Genomic DNA, 18,418 nt, shown 5'->3' with positions numbered 1-18,418 from the left:
TGTGGATCTGAAATAGTCCAGCTGTTCAGAACGAATTTGCTGTCTGGTTGTTGTCACTCTGTGAATGTGAGTGCCTTCCTCAGAAAGGGCCTAGTGAGAAGTTGGCTGTGGAGGGCCATTTTGTGGAGTCAGGGGTACAGTAGAGCCATTGCTCTGCACTGACTACTCATGTGTGTACTGGTTTTCTGTGTTGGAGGCAAAACAGGTGATCCATCACTTGAGTTTTCATGTCAGTGTGGAAGGTGACAAAGTTTGTTTTAAATGCATGAGATATTTTACAGTCATCAGGGAGTAAAGATCTGCGTGTTAAACTGCTTGCGGTCTAGCGTTTGGACACTCGCTGGTAGGTCTAACACCATCGCTGTAGTACGGAGAACGTACAAACCCTGGTGTGGGGAGGAGTCTGACCAAAAAGCAGAAGAACTTGCATCTGCCAGGAACTGCTTGCCAAATGCAGTGTGTGTACATCCCGCCTGTCCCTTCGCAAACAGGAGGGGATCAGCCAGCTGCCCTGGCGTGAAAATACCTGACAAACCCCCATCTCCTTTGCCTTTTGGATCTTTGTGTCTGGTTGTGTTCTTACAGCCTTTGACCCCCCCGTCATGATCCCTAATCTAAAAATCATCTTCCTGTTTGTTTGGTTGCTTCAATGTGGAGGTAAAGAAATATTTTGTTTTTAATTCCTTTTGTTTACTCTCATGTTTTTCATACTAGAGCATTTCCAGCTGCTATCTTTTGCTAATTTCCAGAGATCCCCTCTAGGAATTTGCACGCTGCTGCTATTTCTGTCTTTTAAGCATTTCAAAGCTGAGAGTGTGAATCCTTAAGAAAGGGGGAACATGGGAGAAGGGTTAGATAACCTAAATAAAATGGCTTGGCTTTTTCCTAGGTATGTTCTTTTCAACCTCGTGTCTTCTGGGATAATACAAGATGGATCTCTCCTCTCTTTTGTTACAGTAGTGCTTAGCTGTGTCTTACATAGAAACTATATTCATGTGTCTTCTGCTGTGTAGAGATGAGGAGAAGGATGATGAATTATTTTGAAAAATATGGCCCAGAATAAACCACTTGGGTTATCACTCCCACAGTGTCTGCAGGATTTTGTTACCACGTTTCCAATAATATTGTAACTAGCGTACACAGGACTGAGCATGTCCCTGAGGACTGTACTGTATCTCAGTTGCTTTTACAGCCAAGACCCTTTCTTTGGTGTTGTAACCTAAGCTCATCCTTACTGTCAGGCTGTTGTCCCTGGATATGTGATCTGTAGAGAATTTTCCTTAACATATGGTACTTCCCAATAGTCCTTTTCCTTGGCAGTAACTGTGCCCTCTCTCCATTGTTGTCCCCCACCACAAATCCTCAGTGCTCAGCATTCCGCAGTGCTAAGTCTGAGTTGCCTTTTCCAATGCCAGCTCCCACTGTGCCAATGTGATGCTGCTGTTGTGATGCAGCGTTAGCCTGTGGTGACAGAGAAGCAAGCCTGACTGTGCTCTGGGACAGCTTTAATACCTTGTTATGAGCCTGTTCATAGATGCAGAACTCCAGGAAATCCCATCTAAAGCATAAATGGAAAAGCCTGTCCATCCCCTACTTTCTCTCTCTACCCTTTTTCCCTCTTCTCTTTTCACATGTCTTTAAAAAGAATCCTTCATTTTGTGAGAAGACTTGTAAGTTTCCAGTTCCCCTTCTCAAAGAGCCTCCTCTTAAGTTGCTTTATATGTGGTGTCATATCAGCTGACAAACAAACAGATCCAGAGACTGCCTGATATTGAACCCAGATTTGCCTGGGAACCAAAGGAGTCCTGTACCCCAGTCTCCTTATTTAGCCTGTGGCTCACTCTTAGGTTTTTCTTCCTTTTTCTTAAACTAAACAGGGAAAACTGTGGTGTGGTTATTTGTCCATCTTATTTGTCCTCTCTTAACTTCTGACATCATTGTCTCCTGAGTTACAGTGATAGATCACTTTAAACTGCCTTATATGTATTGGGACGAAGCGCATGAAGGGCATGCTCTCATCTCTGCCTAAGATACTGTCATGTATAAATAGTTAAGATCTGCAGTCATATGTAGGTAGCTCCTATGGCTAACATTGAGGCTTGTGCTTTGCTCCTGTTTTAGAGCAGCAAAGGTTTGGAGTGATTAAGCTGTGGCTTATTTCTGGTGGCCCTGGTGCTGGCCCCTTTACAGAATATGCAACTTCCTTCCTCACTTGCTTTTCAGAAATATACAGTCTCACTGATAACACCTGCCTTCACTACCACAGAGCCATCACACAGCCACACATAGATTCCCAAGCGAGGTTTATAGCTTGGGAGTTTCAGGAGATGTCCAGCTAGAATTTATCTTAGAAAATCGTTTTCTATTCACCTACTGTAAATACATTCATACACCACTGCAAAATCAGTTCACTTCCTGCTTCATTTCCTGTCTTTCTGCGTGATGGCGTTGTATGGAGGAGCTCACAAGAGAAAAGGGGAAGCCTGTGAATGCAGCAGGCTATCATGGATCAGACAGCAATTACCCAAGAGATGTGGCAGATCGCACAGAGCACGTGCTCTGAATCACTCAGCTTCTGACAAGGGCCAACACTGCATGCTACAGGCATGCTTCCTGGTGTATGGTTATTTTCATAGTGATCCTGTCTTTGGGGCAGACATCCTCTCCTCACTGAAAGTGAGGTTAGGTGACTGCTAACAATTATTACCCTTACAGGGGGAAATGTTGATGTACAGCAGAAACCTCCAATCCAGGTTGCCCTGCTCAAGGAAGGAACATCCATCCCCTGCAAAGTCATCTTCCCTTACATGCCAAAATACACCAAATTTTCAATCTGCTATTACTGGATTAATTCACTGGATCAGAAGACATCTATCTATACTAGGCTGGAAAACGTAGCCATTCCTTCTGGAGAAGAGAATAAGACTGCTGCCTTATCTTATGACTACAGAATCATGCCACTTGAAAACACCTCTTCTACTGGCACGTACTACTGCAAGGTCAAATGGAATGATATCCAAAAAATGGGAAAGGGAGTGTTCGTCCTTGTTAGAGGTAAGTGACCAACCAGAAAGGAAGGGCAGGAGGTTAAAAATCAGTTGGATCTGGCTATGAAAACCTGATCTTTGCTCTTCTTTTTGTCTATCCACACATGCTATGAAGTCAGGTATGAATAATGCTTAATGCCCAATACTAACTGCCATCAGGGTTGAATGCACTTGGCACAGGTGACCTGTGCTGCTGTTCCCAATGCAGAGATGGGGACATGAAGGGGCAGTAATTTATATCTGCCCTGCCACAGCTTCCTGGGAGTCAAAATCTGTCCAGGGAGTCTGGGAACTAGGTCAGATGGTGCTTTTAGGTGTCAATGTTCAGGAGACAGTGTGGTTTGTCCTTCAGCAGTGTGACAGAGGCAGCTGATAAGGTCAGTCATCAGGATGCCTGCTGTAATCACCTGTACAGGTTCAGCATGCTCCGTTTTAGGGACTCATTAACAGGTTATGGCCTTACTGACATGTCTCCCTCTTTTCCATTTGGTACAAGGAATTGGTTGGTCTGTTAATGAGCACTCTGGAAAGCAGTGGAAAGCTTGATGCAACATAAGAGGAATGTTAAAGAAATGTGATAAGGATGTGCATGCTGCTGACTGGTTGGATATGTATTACTGATAATCAATATTATCAGTAATATTGATATCCAATATCAATGGGTCTGAAGAACTTGTTAATGTATATGCAAAGAGCTGTGATGAAGTAGCTTTGCTATACTGGTCAGAGTTATGCCTACAGTACTCATCCTCCCAGTTCATGTGGCCTGTGTGCATTCTACCATCTGTCTTTCTGCTTCTATCACAAAAGACCTTTGCCACAAAAGCCTCTATCTACCAAATTTCTTGTCTTTCATAATTATGTCACCTCCCTCTGTGAAGTGGAGCAGCTTGTACCCTGCATCTTCTGTGTGATTTCTGCAGCTGCACCCTTGCTCTGTTCAGAGTATGTTTTGAAGGGTGTGTGCATTTCTGCCACCATATTCTGCACTCCTGTATTTTAGTTTTCTCAAGGGTCTCTTAGGGTTAAAAATACAGCAGGGTTATAACTTCCACTCACACTGTGAACCTTTTGCATTCTTTCTTACAGATACAGGATACATAAATACCTCTTATGGGTGGGAAATCCTCATTACCCTTACTGTTCTTCTTGCTGTATTGAGCATCACTGCAACAGCTCTGCTTCTGTGGAAAAGAAAGGCAAGTAATAATTGAATAAAAAGCAATGCCTGACCCATAATAGGAATTAATTCCATTTGTTTCTAGCTTCGATGAATTGGAAGTCCCCATGCTGAAATTTTCCATGCTGGGTGTCTGATCCAGTTTATTTTCTGAAGTTCACTTTTTCTGAGAAGAAAAGATTACAGGAAAGACAAAATGAGTAAGTGATTTGCCCATTAAAGAAATTCTGGCAATCATTTTGACTACAGCATGCTCTGCTTTAGAGCAAGGATTTGACACAGGGCAAGAAGTCACACTAGCAGTGTGCTGGTCCTGAGAATATCCAAGAAGATGTAGCCTTGTGATAGGATTTTGGAAAATTGCAGTTTGTGCATACTCAGTCATGGCTTTTGTCAATTTACCAGTTCAGTTGTCTAAAACCCCTGTGAAGGGGCCAGTTAGACAAGTAATGTCCTGTGCATCTGAGCAAATCTGTTACAATCCTGATGGCAGGACTTTCCCTATTTCTAATTCTCTTTCAAGATGGAGGTAACTGTTTCAAGGAGACTGCAGCTGCATTCCTGAGCTTGGGCACCATAGAAGAAAAACTCTGCACTGTAATGGGGATGGGGACCAAAGCCTTGGGCATCTGTTTGGCAGAGGAAGCATTAGGAGACAGAGTGAGAGGGGAAGGTCAGGACAAGGATCCCCATAGGAAGCCTGTGTGAAAATTACAAATAACTGGGGGGAAAAAAAGAAATGATAGAGAGACAAGGATCGGATTGTACAATCTCCAGGGACGCTTTCCATCAGCAGTGATTCAATGAGGCTGGAAGAATGAGCCTCAGGGTGGAAACTGGGACTGGAATCTGGAGTGAGGAAGCTCTAGAAGGATCTTAAGACTGGAGCCCCTTGGGTGAGCAAACTAGTGTCCCAGGTTGGGACCAGCTGGATAAGGAATTGGAATCTGGGATGCTGAGAGCCAAGGGGTACCAGGAGTGGGGGAGAAAGGATTTGGAGAGTGGGAGAAGAAAAGCCAAAAGCAGAGCTGGAAGATCTGGATGTGACGGACCCTGTGGAAAAACCTCTGGATTCGTAATATTGCAACCCCTGTTGTTTGGGGAAAACCTATTGCTTCTATTACTGCTGCCTCAGGTGTTCCAACAGCATAATTTGCATTCTGCCAGAGATCTCAAGGCTGGCTTAAAAATACCCTTACCTCTTTCAGAATGGAATTTGGCATTGTTGTTTTCTAGGCAGAGTACACCCCATAACTCCTTGAAGCTGCTCTCTGCTACCACAACAGCAGACTTTCTGCATGCTTTTTTGTGTGGAGGCTGTGCTGCGTGTACAGTCCTTCAACTCCAAGGAGCATCAGGCTTCAGCACACACAGTCAGAGATCGTGAGGTTGAAAACAGAATGGCAGCAGTTGGCAGCCCAGCTAATCTCGTGAGATTTACCTTGCAGGCAGTCTGACGTGGGGGAAGGAGTGTAAGAGGCAAAGGGAGTTGGCTGGAGACAGGCCCCCATCTCTGTTTGCCTAGACAGTGTCTCTGTGGGGATGAGGAGGGGAGGCACTGTCACAACTCACCAATAGGCATCTCTGGGTTTTGAGGTGGGCCAGCAAATCTCAGACTTATGGCCTCTCCTTGGGGTCTGAAGAGATTGTGCAGTCATTACATTTGCCCTCCTGCAGAACACAACCCATATTTCTCACCACAGCTTGCTCAGACCTGCTGGTTTAAAAATGTTTATCTTTAAGAGAAGCTATTTAGCATCCTCCTTAGTTACTAATGGACTGGAAAGCAGTTTGTCGTTTTCATGTGATGTGAATATAATCATCCCACTTCTTTCTGAATTAGAACAGAGATACTTAGCAAAGCCTTCTGCTTTTTCTGCCTCTTCTCTTGCTGAGCAGGGCTAACCCTTTCTCTGTGTGTCAATGGAATGTGTTCAAGGAGAACTCATCTGATGCAAGAAACATTTCACATGAAGGGCCTTCTTCCTTCAACTCCATGCTGGACTTGTGCATTAATGTATCACTGACTATATGTCACCATTGACGATAGCCTGGTGCTCTTCTGTAGACTCTGTGTATTAGGAAAAGCTTCCCTGCCAAATACTGATAAAATTGCATTTTGCCTCTCTGAAATTCCTCTCTCCACTATGACCAGTGCCCTGCTTTACTCCCTGTTCTATAGCATTGTTTTGTGCTGCTCAATACTTACACCTTTCAGCCAGCAAGGTTTCAGTGGTGAAAGTGCTTTATACGTACACACAGAGGCCAGTCCTCCTTTCCACTGCTCCAGTGTAAGTCACTGGATTCTACACTTAACCATGCAATGATGAAAGTAACCAGCACATGTTGTGCAGACTCTTTCTTGTGGAAGCATTCAGGAGGTGTGCAAACAGCTGGTTTTGATATGAGATTGGTGTTCATTTTAGCTTTGAGGACATTCTCCAAATGTGTCATTTGGTGTCTTGTCCTGAGCAGGTGTTGTGCCCTAGAAGGAGCCAGCCAAATATCCTGAAGGTGGAAACACAGCTCCCTTCAGCCAGCCCACCACCACCACCACCTCCTGTCTATGACGTGAGTACCAGAATCACCCTTCATCTCTTCTGTCCACATCATGGTACAACCCTTCCTTTCCCTGCCATGGTACGGACAATGCCAGTATCATGATGTGAACATAAGCAATACCTTCATACCAGCCAAGGTCTTGGTGACCTTGCCCTGCTTAGCTTCTCTCAGGACTGGGTATGTCTCCATCTCATCCTGGTCCCAGTCATGGCCTCCCCAGTGCACAAGCCTTGACCCCATGCCCTACTGAGCAGCACCTTTCCCTCTGCCAGCAGCACAGAGCAGCAAGTGTGGGGCTAAGGAGGGTTCTTGGTGGAAGAGGTAGAAGGGTTTACAAAAGTTGGGAAGGAAGAGGGACTCTCAGCCCCACTTTGTACTGCAGAATGTCACAAGGACATCCCTTCCCAGCTGGAGAATGATGGTTCAGGAAAGGGGCAGAGACGTGATCCCCTGAACAACCCCCAGCTGTTTCTGCTGTGGCACCTTCACTGGTGCCAGTGTCACAGACTGCAGCAGTCCTGAGCAGGCACACTAGCTAGGCAGGGGGAAATGGGCAAGGAGAAAGTAAAGGGAGTTTCTTTTTTAAGCATTTCCCTTTTCATTGTATAGGATCTCCTTTTCCATTTCCCAGACTTAGGAATGTTAACTGCTCCCACCCCTTGAGCCCAATAGCCACAGTGTCATAGGTAGTAGGATTGAAGTGGCTCCCCTGAAATGTCAGGCCTAGACCTCAGCTACCTCAAGTAACTATGGCTCCTAATCCCATTTACAACCTGTCCAGCTCCATTTTAAATGGATTCCTTTTTCTCCTTTTACTCCCATGGGATGGCTGCTCCACTAAGAAGGGAAGGGTTTGTTTTTGTTTTTTTCCTGTGATCTGTGGGACCAACGAGGAGGAATAAAATGAAAGTGAGTAGAGAAGGATGTTGCATGAATATTAGGAAACCTTTCTGTCTGTGAGGTCTATAAGGGCTGGAAAAGACTCTGAGGAAACCCTGTGAGCTCTGCTGCATTAATCATTTAAACTAAACAAAGCAAAGCTCTGGAGAATGTACTACAGAGAGGAGCAAAGCTGTGCCAGGGAGGCAGGAGACCTGACTGGGGGCAGATACCTACAAGAGGATGAAGATACCCCTTCTCATTCTCACTCTGTGGGTGGGTGGGGGGCACCATTTTGTAGCACTTTAATTTTTGGAGTAGCAGTTTCAAAGAGAGCACTATGTATTATATGTATGTGATATGTTTATTCTGGGAAAAAGGCAATACTTTGGGTAAAGGAGGTTGCAGGTTATAAACATTTTTATTTGTATCAAGTAATTTCTTTTTAATTCAGGCTTATAAAAATCCAAACGGGTAGTTTCCTGCTGAAGTGGATGATTTCTGCAAGGAGACAAAAAAAAATCAAATCCATTTCTCGCTCAGTCGGCCTCGTCATGCATCCTTAGCTCCATCTTAATTACATGTTTCATCATGTTATTCTGTTCAGGCTCCACTAAGGCTAATATAGCAAGCCAGCAGAGCCAGCCTTAGGCACAGGCAATCCCAGGAGCTGGCTGGGCCCCTGTGCTTGCACGAGCCCTATGGACCCGGCCCAGGCAGCCTTTCTGTGCCGCCTGTTAACCACACACCAGCTGTGCAGGGCTCCTGGCCAGTCCGGTGTGCAGGGCAGGTGGCTTGGCCCTCTTTGCCAGGGCTGCAAGCAGCCTGGGACCATCTCCTGCATGCTGGGGGTACGAGTCTGCCCACAGGAGTTTGCTCTGTTGTGGAGCAACTGCTGCAGTGGGGGCTCAAAGCAGCAACTCCCACTCCAGACACAGGCTGAGAGCAGCGCTGTGATGTGGAGGGCAGTGAGCACAGCCCTGCAAAGCATAATGGGCAGGGGAGGAGAGAGGGTGAGAGCCCTGGGATGGAAACTTGCATTGGATGGGCCCTCAGGAGAGATAAAGGGAATAGAAAGTTGACAAACCTGATTTCCTTTGAATGATAACTATGGTGCCCCACAGCTAAATTTTGTTGGGGCTCTGCAGGGTGTAAACTCAGCCCTGCAAACTGTGTTTGAAACTAGGTGAGTTGTGAAATTCTATTAGTGGGTGTTGAACTCAGTGCTTAATTCATGGAGAGGGAAAAAATCTGTGATCAGCATTGGGGTAATCTAAGGCAAGGAAAAAAAGGAAAGACAAGTGAGAAGTAACTCCCAGTAATGAGATAAAGAAGGAGGTCAGAGTTCAGGGACAGGACAAGAGGCCAGCACATGCCAGCTACGCTATCTGTGTGGGAAGCAAGAGGTTGGAGTCTGGAGAAAACTGAGGCCAGGAAAGCACAGTGTCCTTGCAGGTCTGAAGCTGGGAGCAGAAGCAAGAGGAGTCAGCACTGGACATCAAAGTAACAGATGCTGTTACTGGCTGGTAACATTAAATGCTCTGTTTTATCTTACATGGTGTCAAGGCTCATCCCTGGTGTGGGAAGGGTCCTAACACACCTTCTGCAAAGCTGTCCTGCTGAACATTCCTGGGAGCAAATACCTTCCCCAGTGGTTCTTCCAGGTGCCATTATTTACTTTGTTGTCCCTAAGGGCGTCTGTATGCAGTGAAAAGCATGCAACATAGCAAAAAGCCTGGTAATAAGGGGGCAGCTGGGAATCCACTTTGTTCTCTCTGTACTGCCTTCCTTGACCTCTCTGTCCTCCTGCAGCCATAGAGTAGCTCTACCTCACTTCCCTGCCCGGAACCAAACCTGTATATCCTCTGACTTCCAGCTTAGCTGCTTAGTTAATGAGCAGCTTGGAAATAACAATCTGAGGGACTTGCTTCATCTGCTTTACACTTCAAACAAGCTTTTTTTGAGCAGCAAACAGAACTCCTGCTGTGCAGGTGCAGTCAGGTTTCAGAGCACGGGAGCTTTTCCCGGTGTGAGGAAGACAGAAGGCTGCTCAGGGATAGGAAGGCATCTGTCAGCAGGGAGGAGAGTGGCCTGTGTGCCTCCACTGTGACAGTAGCAGGTGATCAGTGACCAAGTAAAAGTAATTAACTTGCAAATGGTGATTGGAGACACCAGCTCTCCAACTGACTGGAAAAGGACCAGCATTGTTAACATCCTCAGTAGGAAGAAGGCGTGTGGAGGAAAGGGAATCTTTTCTGTAGGTTAAACACCTTACTAACAAGTGGCTTCAGACTGGAGTAGAGAAAGAGGCTGCCAAGGGGTCATGGAGCCAGGCTTCTGGAAGCTCAGCACACAAGTCGGGGTCTCACAAAGAGAATTGAAAATAAGTGTGGAGAAATAGAATTTTCTGTGTGCACACGCGAGTGGTGGGGATGTTTCAGTAGACAAAAGTTTTTGGGAACAGAAAGCATACAGGTGAAATAATTTGGCTGTTTCCAGAGTAGCAGTGGGAATGTGAGAGCCATGTGGTGCCCCATTCACTGTGGCCAATTCATATCTAAGTGCCTGTTTATTCCAAGGCCCACTCCCCAGTGCTGCTTCTCTATCCTCTGGTCCTGTTCAAAGCACTGTCCTGCTGGCCATGATCCTTAGAGGTGCTGGGTGTTTGCAACTTCACATGAAATTATGAAGGTTCAAGTGACTGGCAGCCCCCAATGAAGCCTCCATGTTTTGCTCATCCTTCTCATTGCATTACAGGGCGCCTTGCTCTCTCCACTAATACCATCTGCCCCTCTTGCAGCCGGAGCTCCTCCCATCTTCCTGTTGCCAGAGAAACAGCCACCTTGGCAACCTGCTGTCATCCTTGAAACACACATGGAAAAGTCCTCATGATTGTTATGTTTGATCCTTCAGGCAGATCTGGAATATCACTCAAACTGACATGCATCTCCTGTGACACGATTACCTGGGGGACAACGGGTGCATATGCATGCAGGGCGTGTGTGTGTTTCTCTGTGTAGCTGAGTGGGACCATGGTAATGTTTGAGGGCCTGGGAGCATATGAATTTTTTTATTATTCTTTGCTCACTCAAAGAAGAAAGGAGAGTTCTGGCTTGGAAAAAAAACAAACCAAACAAACAATAAACAGAAATAGTATTCATTTTCGACAGCCTCTGTGCTTCAGGACTCCCAGCCTCTCCCATTTTCTCACCTTTGTGTCCCCAGAATAATCATGAGCAAGAGCTTGTGGTTGTCAGGCACCCAAACAGTCTTGGGTGAGGCAGAGCATTGCCTCTTACCTGTGCTCCCCCCTGGTGCACCACTTTGCATTCTGGGACAATTTTGGAGCAAAGGGAGGCAGGGGCATTGGCATTCTTCTCCACTGCCTTGCACAGGGTAGGTAACATCAAAGCCTGTCTCTGTAAGCCTGAAAAAAAGAAGATGATGCAGCTGCATGGTGGGGATTTCAGGGGAAAAGGATTTTCTGTTTGCCAAATTAAGGTCAGGAACTTAAAAATTTTGAAGATGGCAGGGGTTCCTAAAAAATGTCAGGCATGAGATGGGGAACAACCCAGTGGGTAATTAGTTATCTTAAACCTAAGTATTTTATTTGACCCCTACTTTCTTCTCTCTTCTTTGTGCAGAGCCTGGATGTGCAGCAAGTTGATGTCTATTCTAGCCTCGAGAACAAGACAAACAGCCCATCACACAGAAAGAATCCTCCAGGGAAGGTAAGGGCCAGGGCCGTGTTCTTGGAGAGTTCCCATATGCCCTGGGCATCTGGGGAAAGAAACCCCACACAATCTCATGACCTAGCAGGGAGCAAATGTGTCTCCAGTCCCACCAAAGGGGGAAAACGGGATGTGGCACGCACTCACCAGCTGGACTGCACATGTAGCCTATCTTTTCTCTTCAGCAGAACTCTGGCTCCTGCAGCTCTACCAGTTCTGGCACTCACGGCTGTGTGCAGATGCTTTGCTGTATGATGTATGCTGAAAGGCACTGAGGGGTTTGGCATCACCGCTCCCTCTGAACAAGACAGGCATTCATGAAGAGCTGGGCAGGTGCTGGTCCTGTTATTACCCTTTCCAGATTATTTAGGCAGCTGAGACATCCTCTGGGCTGAAGAAATCTCTGCACCAGCAGCAGACCCTGAACACAACTTTCCCCTCACCAGCATTAAGCACCTGAGAGCCATTTCATGGTAGCAGAAGCTAAGATGGTTTGAGCAGAGTCTGGGCTTATACAATGTCTGCTGTCAGCTCTGGAGCCCAGGAAAAGGCAGTGTGGGTATGTTTTGGACTTGGACCTTCTTGTTGGGCTGAGAATTATTGAGTGAGAGACAAGGAACTAAATTCACTCATAGTGAAAATAGAGGCAACTAGGATTATGCAGATATTAATTAGTTGTGGAGGTCCCATGAAGCAGATCAGAGGCCCACACAGACTTCTATTTTGCCTTTGGCAGGTACCAGCTGTTTCATATGGACAAAACTTGCATCAGGCACCCCAGGGAACATTTCCTTCCTGTCCTCAGAACCTAATTTTTCTTTTCTTCTCTAGACCTCTTATCTACTTAAGAAATATATCCTCTTCCAGTGTTGGAAAATATTCCTTGAAAACATCTGCTGCTTTCTCCCATTAATGCTCTATGGGGAGAGTTTCCCTGGTTGCACTAGCCCTTTCTTTCATAAGGGACAGTATTTTCCAGTGTCTGAGACATTTTCACAACTCCCACCTTTTAGGAAAAGGTGGTCTAAAATCAAGCAGCCCCCTTTGTGTCAGAGCTACTTGTCATGTGGTCTGGGCCCATGGCCCCTGGCCTCCTGCAGTTACTGCTGTGACACCACCACGGAGTTAGTAAAAGCAGTGGCAGGTTCCTGGTTGAGGGGAAGAATGGGTTGTTCTATATAGGCTTGTCTTATACGATGTCACCCCAGGACACACTGGAAAAGACAGCATCCCTGCATTTGTGTTTTGCTGCATTTTGAACTACTTGGACAGGGTCCCTCTTTCTGATTCTATTTATTCTCTGTATACCTTTACCAGCTGTCCCCTTTGAAATGATTCTGTCTGGATGGTAAGATGAAGTATGTGTGGAGTTTTTCTCTACCAGGGAGCTGTCTGGGCTGTGCTGAGTTGTTTGTGTGTGGCCCACACCATTCAACTGCTGTTTGGACAGGCAAAGAGTCTGTAAAACAGTGCAGCAACAAAGCAACAGCAGAGGAGCATCTGTGTGTAAGTGGGTCTGGTGCTGGCAGTCTCAGCCAGGGTAGGCTAAAGGTCAAAGCAGAGATGGGAGAAAGAAAGGAGAAGAAAGCAGAGAGGGGATGAACTCTCACACTGAGAGCAGACAGCTCCAAGTGTCCTCAGTTCTTGTGCTGGTCTGGAGGAAGGAAAGTGTGAGTGGCAGGGTCCCATGAGCTCAGCACTGGAGAGTTTGCACTATCCACTATGGTTGCAAGCACGTTGATCAGCTTCTCTCAGTCATCCTGGGCTGTGACCACTTGAGACACTTGTCCTCCAGCTGTCTTTGCCAGAGTATAAGAGAATGTTCTCCCTAAGAGTGAGACTTGTGGTTCAGTAGGTTTAGCCTGTGAGTGGGAGCTGGGATTGCTGAACTGCTGACTGCTTCAGAGGGTCCAGCTCAACCCTTGCTGTGGGATGCTGCACAATTGAGGGGGAGCTGTAAAGGAAAGCAGGCTAGAAAGCCTCTGAAAAGAGCATTTGCAAGCTGTCACTATGGACTGTCGGCCAGTTTGGATAGCAAGGGGTTAATCCTGCACGCTTTGGAGGTGCCTCCACTCAGCACTTTTGTAGTGTTTCCCTTTGCTGGTGGCAGCAGAGAAAATGCTGGTGTAGGTAGGGCTTAGTTCAGCCGGTGGCATTTTAGCTACTTGCTGTGTAACCTTGCTTACAGCAGGCCTGTGCCACACAGCACTTAAAATATCAGTCTGTCAGCGCCTTGTCTACACAAGGAACGGTCGTGAGGAATAGACTCAACTGTTGAAGAAACAGGATTGAGGAGGTCAGGGAATTCCTCCTTCACAGAATCCAAAGTGATTTATTTTTTTACCAAGTCCAATTTTCCCTCCTCTCCCTGTCTGACAGTTTTTTTGGGGAAGAGTGACTAGTAAAGGAGGCATCTTTATCCCTTGGGCTGGATTAGTCACGTTCGTCTCTGGTGGAGCAGCATTTCTCACTGTAGTGGCTTCTGCTTCAGCAGATCACTTACAGCCATATCTAACAGAACAAACGTCAGTGTCTGCTTATTAAGAATTAATTCATCATCTTTTGAATAATTTTCCTCCATTTCTTTTTTCTCCACTTCATCATTCTGCAGACACCTAAGAAGCAAGAAACTCTAGAAGAATCCTCTGATACATTGTATGAGAATATCTAACAGGGAAGATACCTGACCCTATGTGGACAAGACATCTTTCTGTATGGCAGAGCTACTTTCTTACATCCCAGATGAGATGCAGATACATGCAGAGATCCACAGTGACTTCAGAGCACAACCACGAGGGAACTGTGAACCCCTGGCCCCTTCTAAACTGCCCTTCATTAACAACAGAATGTGTCTGTAAAAATCCCTCGAGGCTCAGCCTGCATTGATGCAGGAAAGCTATTTTGCAGCAAAACTGTTTGATGCAAAAGAAAAGCTGCTTTTGTCAAGCACTTATCTTGGGAATGGGCAATCTGTGAAGGTTTCTCTCACCTACCCCTTCTGAAATCCTCTGCAAGTGGTAGGACAATCCAGAGACTTCCCTGCTTGCTGGCTTGATGTTCCGATCCTGACCTGCATCCGCCCGTCTGATCCTGTGCTTGTGGCTTTGCCGAAATAGCCATCAGGACTTCATGCATAGTTTAACCAGATCCAAGCATCCACCTGCCCATTTTCCCTTTCTCAGGAACCCCACAGCAAACACGATTTCTCATAATCTGCTAATCCCATCAAGTAGTCACAGATGCCTGCTGCGACCTTACTGAGGCGACTCAAATCAGTGCCTCCAAGAAAATGCTTCCCCTTCAGCAATATCAGCAGTACACAGTGAGGACTGGATGCACTGACGGAGATAAAGGCGGAGAAAATGAACACAGAGAAAATACCCCTTCCTAACAACACGTCAGTGACAGTGCCCATTCCGCAAGAGAGAGGAGCAAGGAGGTGGGAATGTGAGGAAACTCCTTTGCTGGAGCTGCATAAACCATGCGGGTCTGGGGCCAGGTTCCAGCCTGCAGAAATCCAAGGGGAGCTCCCCAGTTTCCTTTTCATCTTGGCAATGGGCATTGTTATCACTGGGGATTTTGTGGGAGCAGGCATGGTACCTTCGCCCCAGCAAGTCCAATAGGTTTGCCTTTGTTTCAGCTGGCTGCTGTAAAGAGTGTAAAGCTCCTTTACTCCCCCATTATACGTTATTGGCTAGGGACAGCAGTTCTGAAACTTAGAATGACTGGAGGAAGGAGGCCTTAGAAGTGAATTTGCTATCCAAATTCTTTCTCCCCTGTCATCTGGAACTTGCCTACCATTTGTGCTGATGCATATTCTGGTTCTGATAGGGAAGAAGTTACATTAAATATCTGTATAACATGATCAAACCAGTAGATCAAAAAGCTGAGGCTGTTTTATCTCATATTAAAAACAACAATGAAATAACAACCAAACAAAACCTACCCAAAATAAGAATATGCAGCATAACTTGAGAGGAATTGTAGAAACCTCTTTAAAGAAGAAGATCAAATTAAAATTGAGCTCCAGGGTCATAGGACCCTCTCTAGCTGAAGATAATGTTGCTATGTATCAGAGATAGAGGCTATGGAAAATGTCTCCGGGGCCTCCAACCTTCCTATACTATGTTTAAAGAGATAATCCGCTTATTGCTTTGCTCTTTTTATTAGAAAAGATTTCAAACATGCAATTTGGACTTTCTTTAACCACAGAAAAATGCTTTTTTTTCTTCCCAGTGCTGAGGAATTCATTTCAGAAAAGGCAATGAATGAACAGCATCGCTTATTAGACCCATTTAAAATTTGTTAAGTGATCACAACAATTATAAATATTTTTGAAGTAAAAAGTTTTAGATTTTACTAATATGACCAGGAAATATTTGTGTTCACAGAAGAATTTTCAGAGGATTGTACAGGTATAACAATTCCTTTCCTTAACAAATTTGAAGAAATGATGAGATGAATTATAAATATGTTGCAGTATGGCAATAAAATATTCAGCAGATGCCAGTGGATTAGATGAACAGTAAAAACTTTCAAAATAACGATGCTTAGGTTTTGTGTTTTGTTTTTTAAATTTTATAAATGCTAAAAATACTGGATGCTACTGGAAATTTCCTGGCAAGGATATCTTTTTGCAGTGAGCTGATTTGTCTTGTGTTTCTGTTGTCTTTTTAAGTAGCATGTTTCTTACATTTATGCCTGAACAATTCTATATATTAAAAAGCTGAAGCTGTTTAAAATATAACATGAGAGAAAGAAGAGTATTTGGAACAGAAAATGCTATTCTAGAACAGTCAGTGCTAAAGTACTGGAAGAATCACACCAGGTTCTGATCAATTAAGTGAAAAAGTAAAAATATTCTAAGAAACACTGGCAAATGTGAGGATTTGGGCTGTGTGCCAAACTGTCAAAATCGGGATGGGGGTCACTGTGTTGATTTCAATGGCTTTTGAGTTGGCCCTGTGAGGAAGGCTAAAAGGCTGCTGCGCGAGAAAAAGGAAGTTTAAAGCTATGAAGCCACAATCTAAAATTACTTCTTTAGCATCATGCACCATGGGCAGCCGTGGCAGCAACAGTGTGTGTGTGAGAGAGAAAAGCATAAAGCAGAAGGCTGTGAGAGCAGGGATGTTTTTAAATGGTATGGAGTTTTCCAGGGTGCTATGAGGAAATGCCTGAAGGCACAGGTAGGAAAGACTACGGAATATAATTTATATAATATTGGTATAGCTACTTTGTAGCAGAGATTTGTTCAGGGAAAAGGCAGTAATTTGATCATTTTGTTGTCATTTGGTCTTTTTGTCTTACCTGGCTCTGTGGCCCATGAGAATAGGTGCAAAAAAATGAGTATTGCTAGCAAGAGGAAATGTATTCATTTCTAAGTGTTGGGCAACTGGGAAAACAAAAAAAAAAGGAAATTATGGATCAGTTTCACCAGCTCCACAAATATGAGAAGCGGTGACTGGTTTATTGTATTCACCCTATACATTTTGCTTTAAACTGAATGGTGAGAATGGATTCCTCTTTAAAACTGTGTCTCTAAGGGCCTCAGCTCCACTTGCTGCCCCCAGCATGGTGCTGTTATGCACAGAGAAGGCTCCCTGGTTATAGTGGTATAACCTTTGGTTCCCAAGTGTTGAATTATCCTTTTCTATTGTCAGGATTTCAGGGAAGTGAAGACCTGTTATCAAAGTAAGCAATGGCATGGTGGAAATTCACTGCCTGCCTTCCTCTAAAGGAGGTGCTGTGTTAGGACTAGGATCCTTTGCTCTCTTGACCAGATGTGAGCCTTTGGTCCTGAGAGTACATTGCTACAAAGGGTGTTGGTGACACTGAAGTAATCTATTCCCTTTAAATGGACTCCTTCATAAATCCTTTACAGCAAATCGTCATTTGATAAGGCAGAAACCAGGGTGCACTTGAGAGGTTTGTTGATTTGATCTTTTTCTGCAGAGGACAAGCTCTTGCATGGGTACAGTTTTGTCACATGAAACGGTGCAAACTATATTTTGCCTTTATCTGCAGACAAGACCTTACAGTAGTGGATAACGCCAGTGAAACACATGTCCAAAGTGTTCTCCTTCATCACTTCTGTCTTCTCTTCTTTAGCCTTCTCAGGGGTGTCTCTACTGCGAATTATCTCTAAATACCCAGTTGGAGCTGGTTCTTTATCAAGGGAAGCGCTTGACTGAACAGCACCCAAGAAAAATGGTTACTATGGCTCTAGTTTGCACTGCTGTCCTAGCCAGCAGTGCCCTACTGATGTGCGAGTCTGGGCCAAGGGCAGGGGTCTCTTGTTTCAGCTGGGCTGTCTCTTGGTAAGACCTGGTGTTCTTTCAGCCCTTGGCTATGCAATATTATGACCCCGTGAGACAAGGATTTAGGGAAGGCAGTGAGTGAAGCCACCAGATGGTGCCCTAGGTCCTCTCTGCTCTCTCTCTCTCCTGTCCCCTGCGTGCCCACATGCCCCCACCAACTTCCTTGGTGACCCCCAGACCACAGACTCCCCAGACGTGGGCAGCTACAGCCATGCAGAACATCCCTGGCTGTGACTGTCTTCTACCCCTGGGGCTGGTGACTCTGACATGCCTCAAAGGTCTGCACCATGGCTGAGGTGCCACCAGCACCTGGGAAGAGATGGGGACAGGACAGGCTCTCTTTGTTTGCATCCATGATGTCTGGAGCAATTGCTTTATCAGATACCAATGTCTTGGCCCATGAGAGGGACAAGAGAGCGGCTGCTGACACCATCACTGGGTCAGAGTGGCATCTGAAATGCAAAATTAGCCAGCTGTTTGGGGCTGCTTGAAGTTGCCACCACATTCTTTCACCATTTGGAAATGGCATCTTATCTTGGGTTTGGGAAAATTTACTGTGTGTCTGTGGTGAAAAAAAATCCTTTGCACCATATGCTGCTTCTCTTCTTTACTATGTCAGGAAATTGATGAAGGCTCAGATATTGCTCTTCCTGTGGTTTGGGATTCTGTGGTGGTCAAGATTTCAAATGCACAGTGAATTAC

The 18,418-nt window shown here is 45.4% G+C and overlaps 1 protein-coding gene across 1 annotated transcript; it reads left to right on the top strand.

Annotated features, from left to right (window-relative positions):
• The first annotated feature begins 499 nt into the window (after window positions 1-499).
• On the top strand, window positions 500-14,500 carry LOC131572784 (NFAT activation molecule 1-like). The gene is made up of 6 exons (XM_058826137.1): window positions 500-657; window positions 2,716-3,054; window positions 4,137-4,246; window positions 6,703-6,798; window positions 11,313-11,399; window positions 14,011-14,500. Exons 1-6 carry the CDS (start codon window positions 603-605, stop codon window positions 14,068-14,070), a joined length of 747 nt encoding a protein of 248 aa, XP_058682120.1. The 5' UTR covers window positions 500-602; the 3' UTR covers window positions 14,071-14,500.
• Window positions 14,501-18,418: the final 3,918 nt, after the last annotated feature.

This window comes from Poecile atricapillus, chromosome Z (genome assembly GCF_030490865.1).
Source record: "Poecile atricapillus isolate bPoeAtr1 chromosome Z, bPoeAtr1.hap1, whole genome shotgun sequence".
NCBI lineage: Eukaryota > Metazoa > Chordata > Aves > Passeriformes > Paridae > Poecile > Poecile atricapillus.
The sequence above is the reverse complement of the archived record's forward strand: the minus strand, read 5'-3'. Positions and strand labels throughout refer to the sequence as shown.

What these genes read in the sequence shown, in the direction of transcription:
- LOC131572784 (XM_058826137.1), top strand. Translation starts at nt 603, where the DNA reads ATGATCCCTAATCTAAAAATCATCTTCCTGTTTGTTTGGTTGCTTCAA. An exon ending in TTGGTTGCTTCAATGTGGAG is followed by an intron (nt 658 to 2,715) that starts GTAAAGAAATAT and finishes TTACCCTTACAG; the next exon opens with GGGGAAATGTTGATGTACAG. An exon ending in TGCTTCTGTGGAAAAGAAAG is followed by an intron (nt 4,247 to 6,702) that starts GCAAGTAATAAT and finishes TGTCCTGAGCAG; the next exon opens with GTGTTGTGCCCTAGAAGGAG.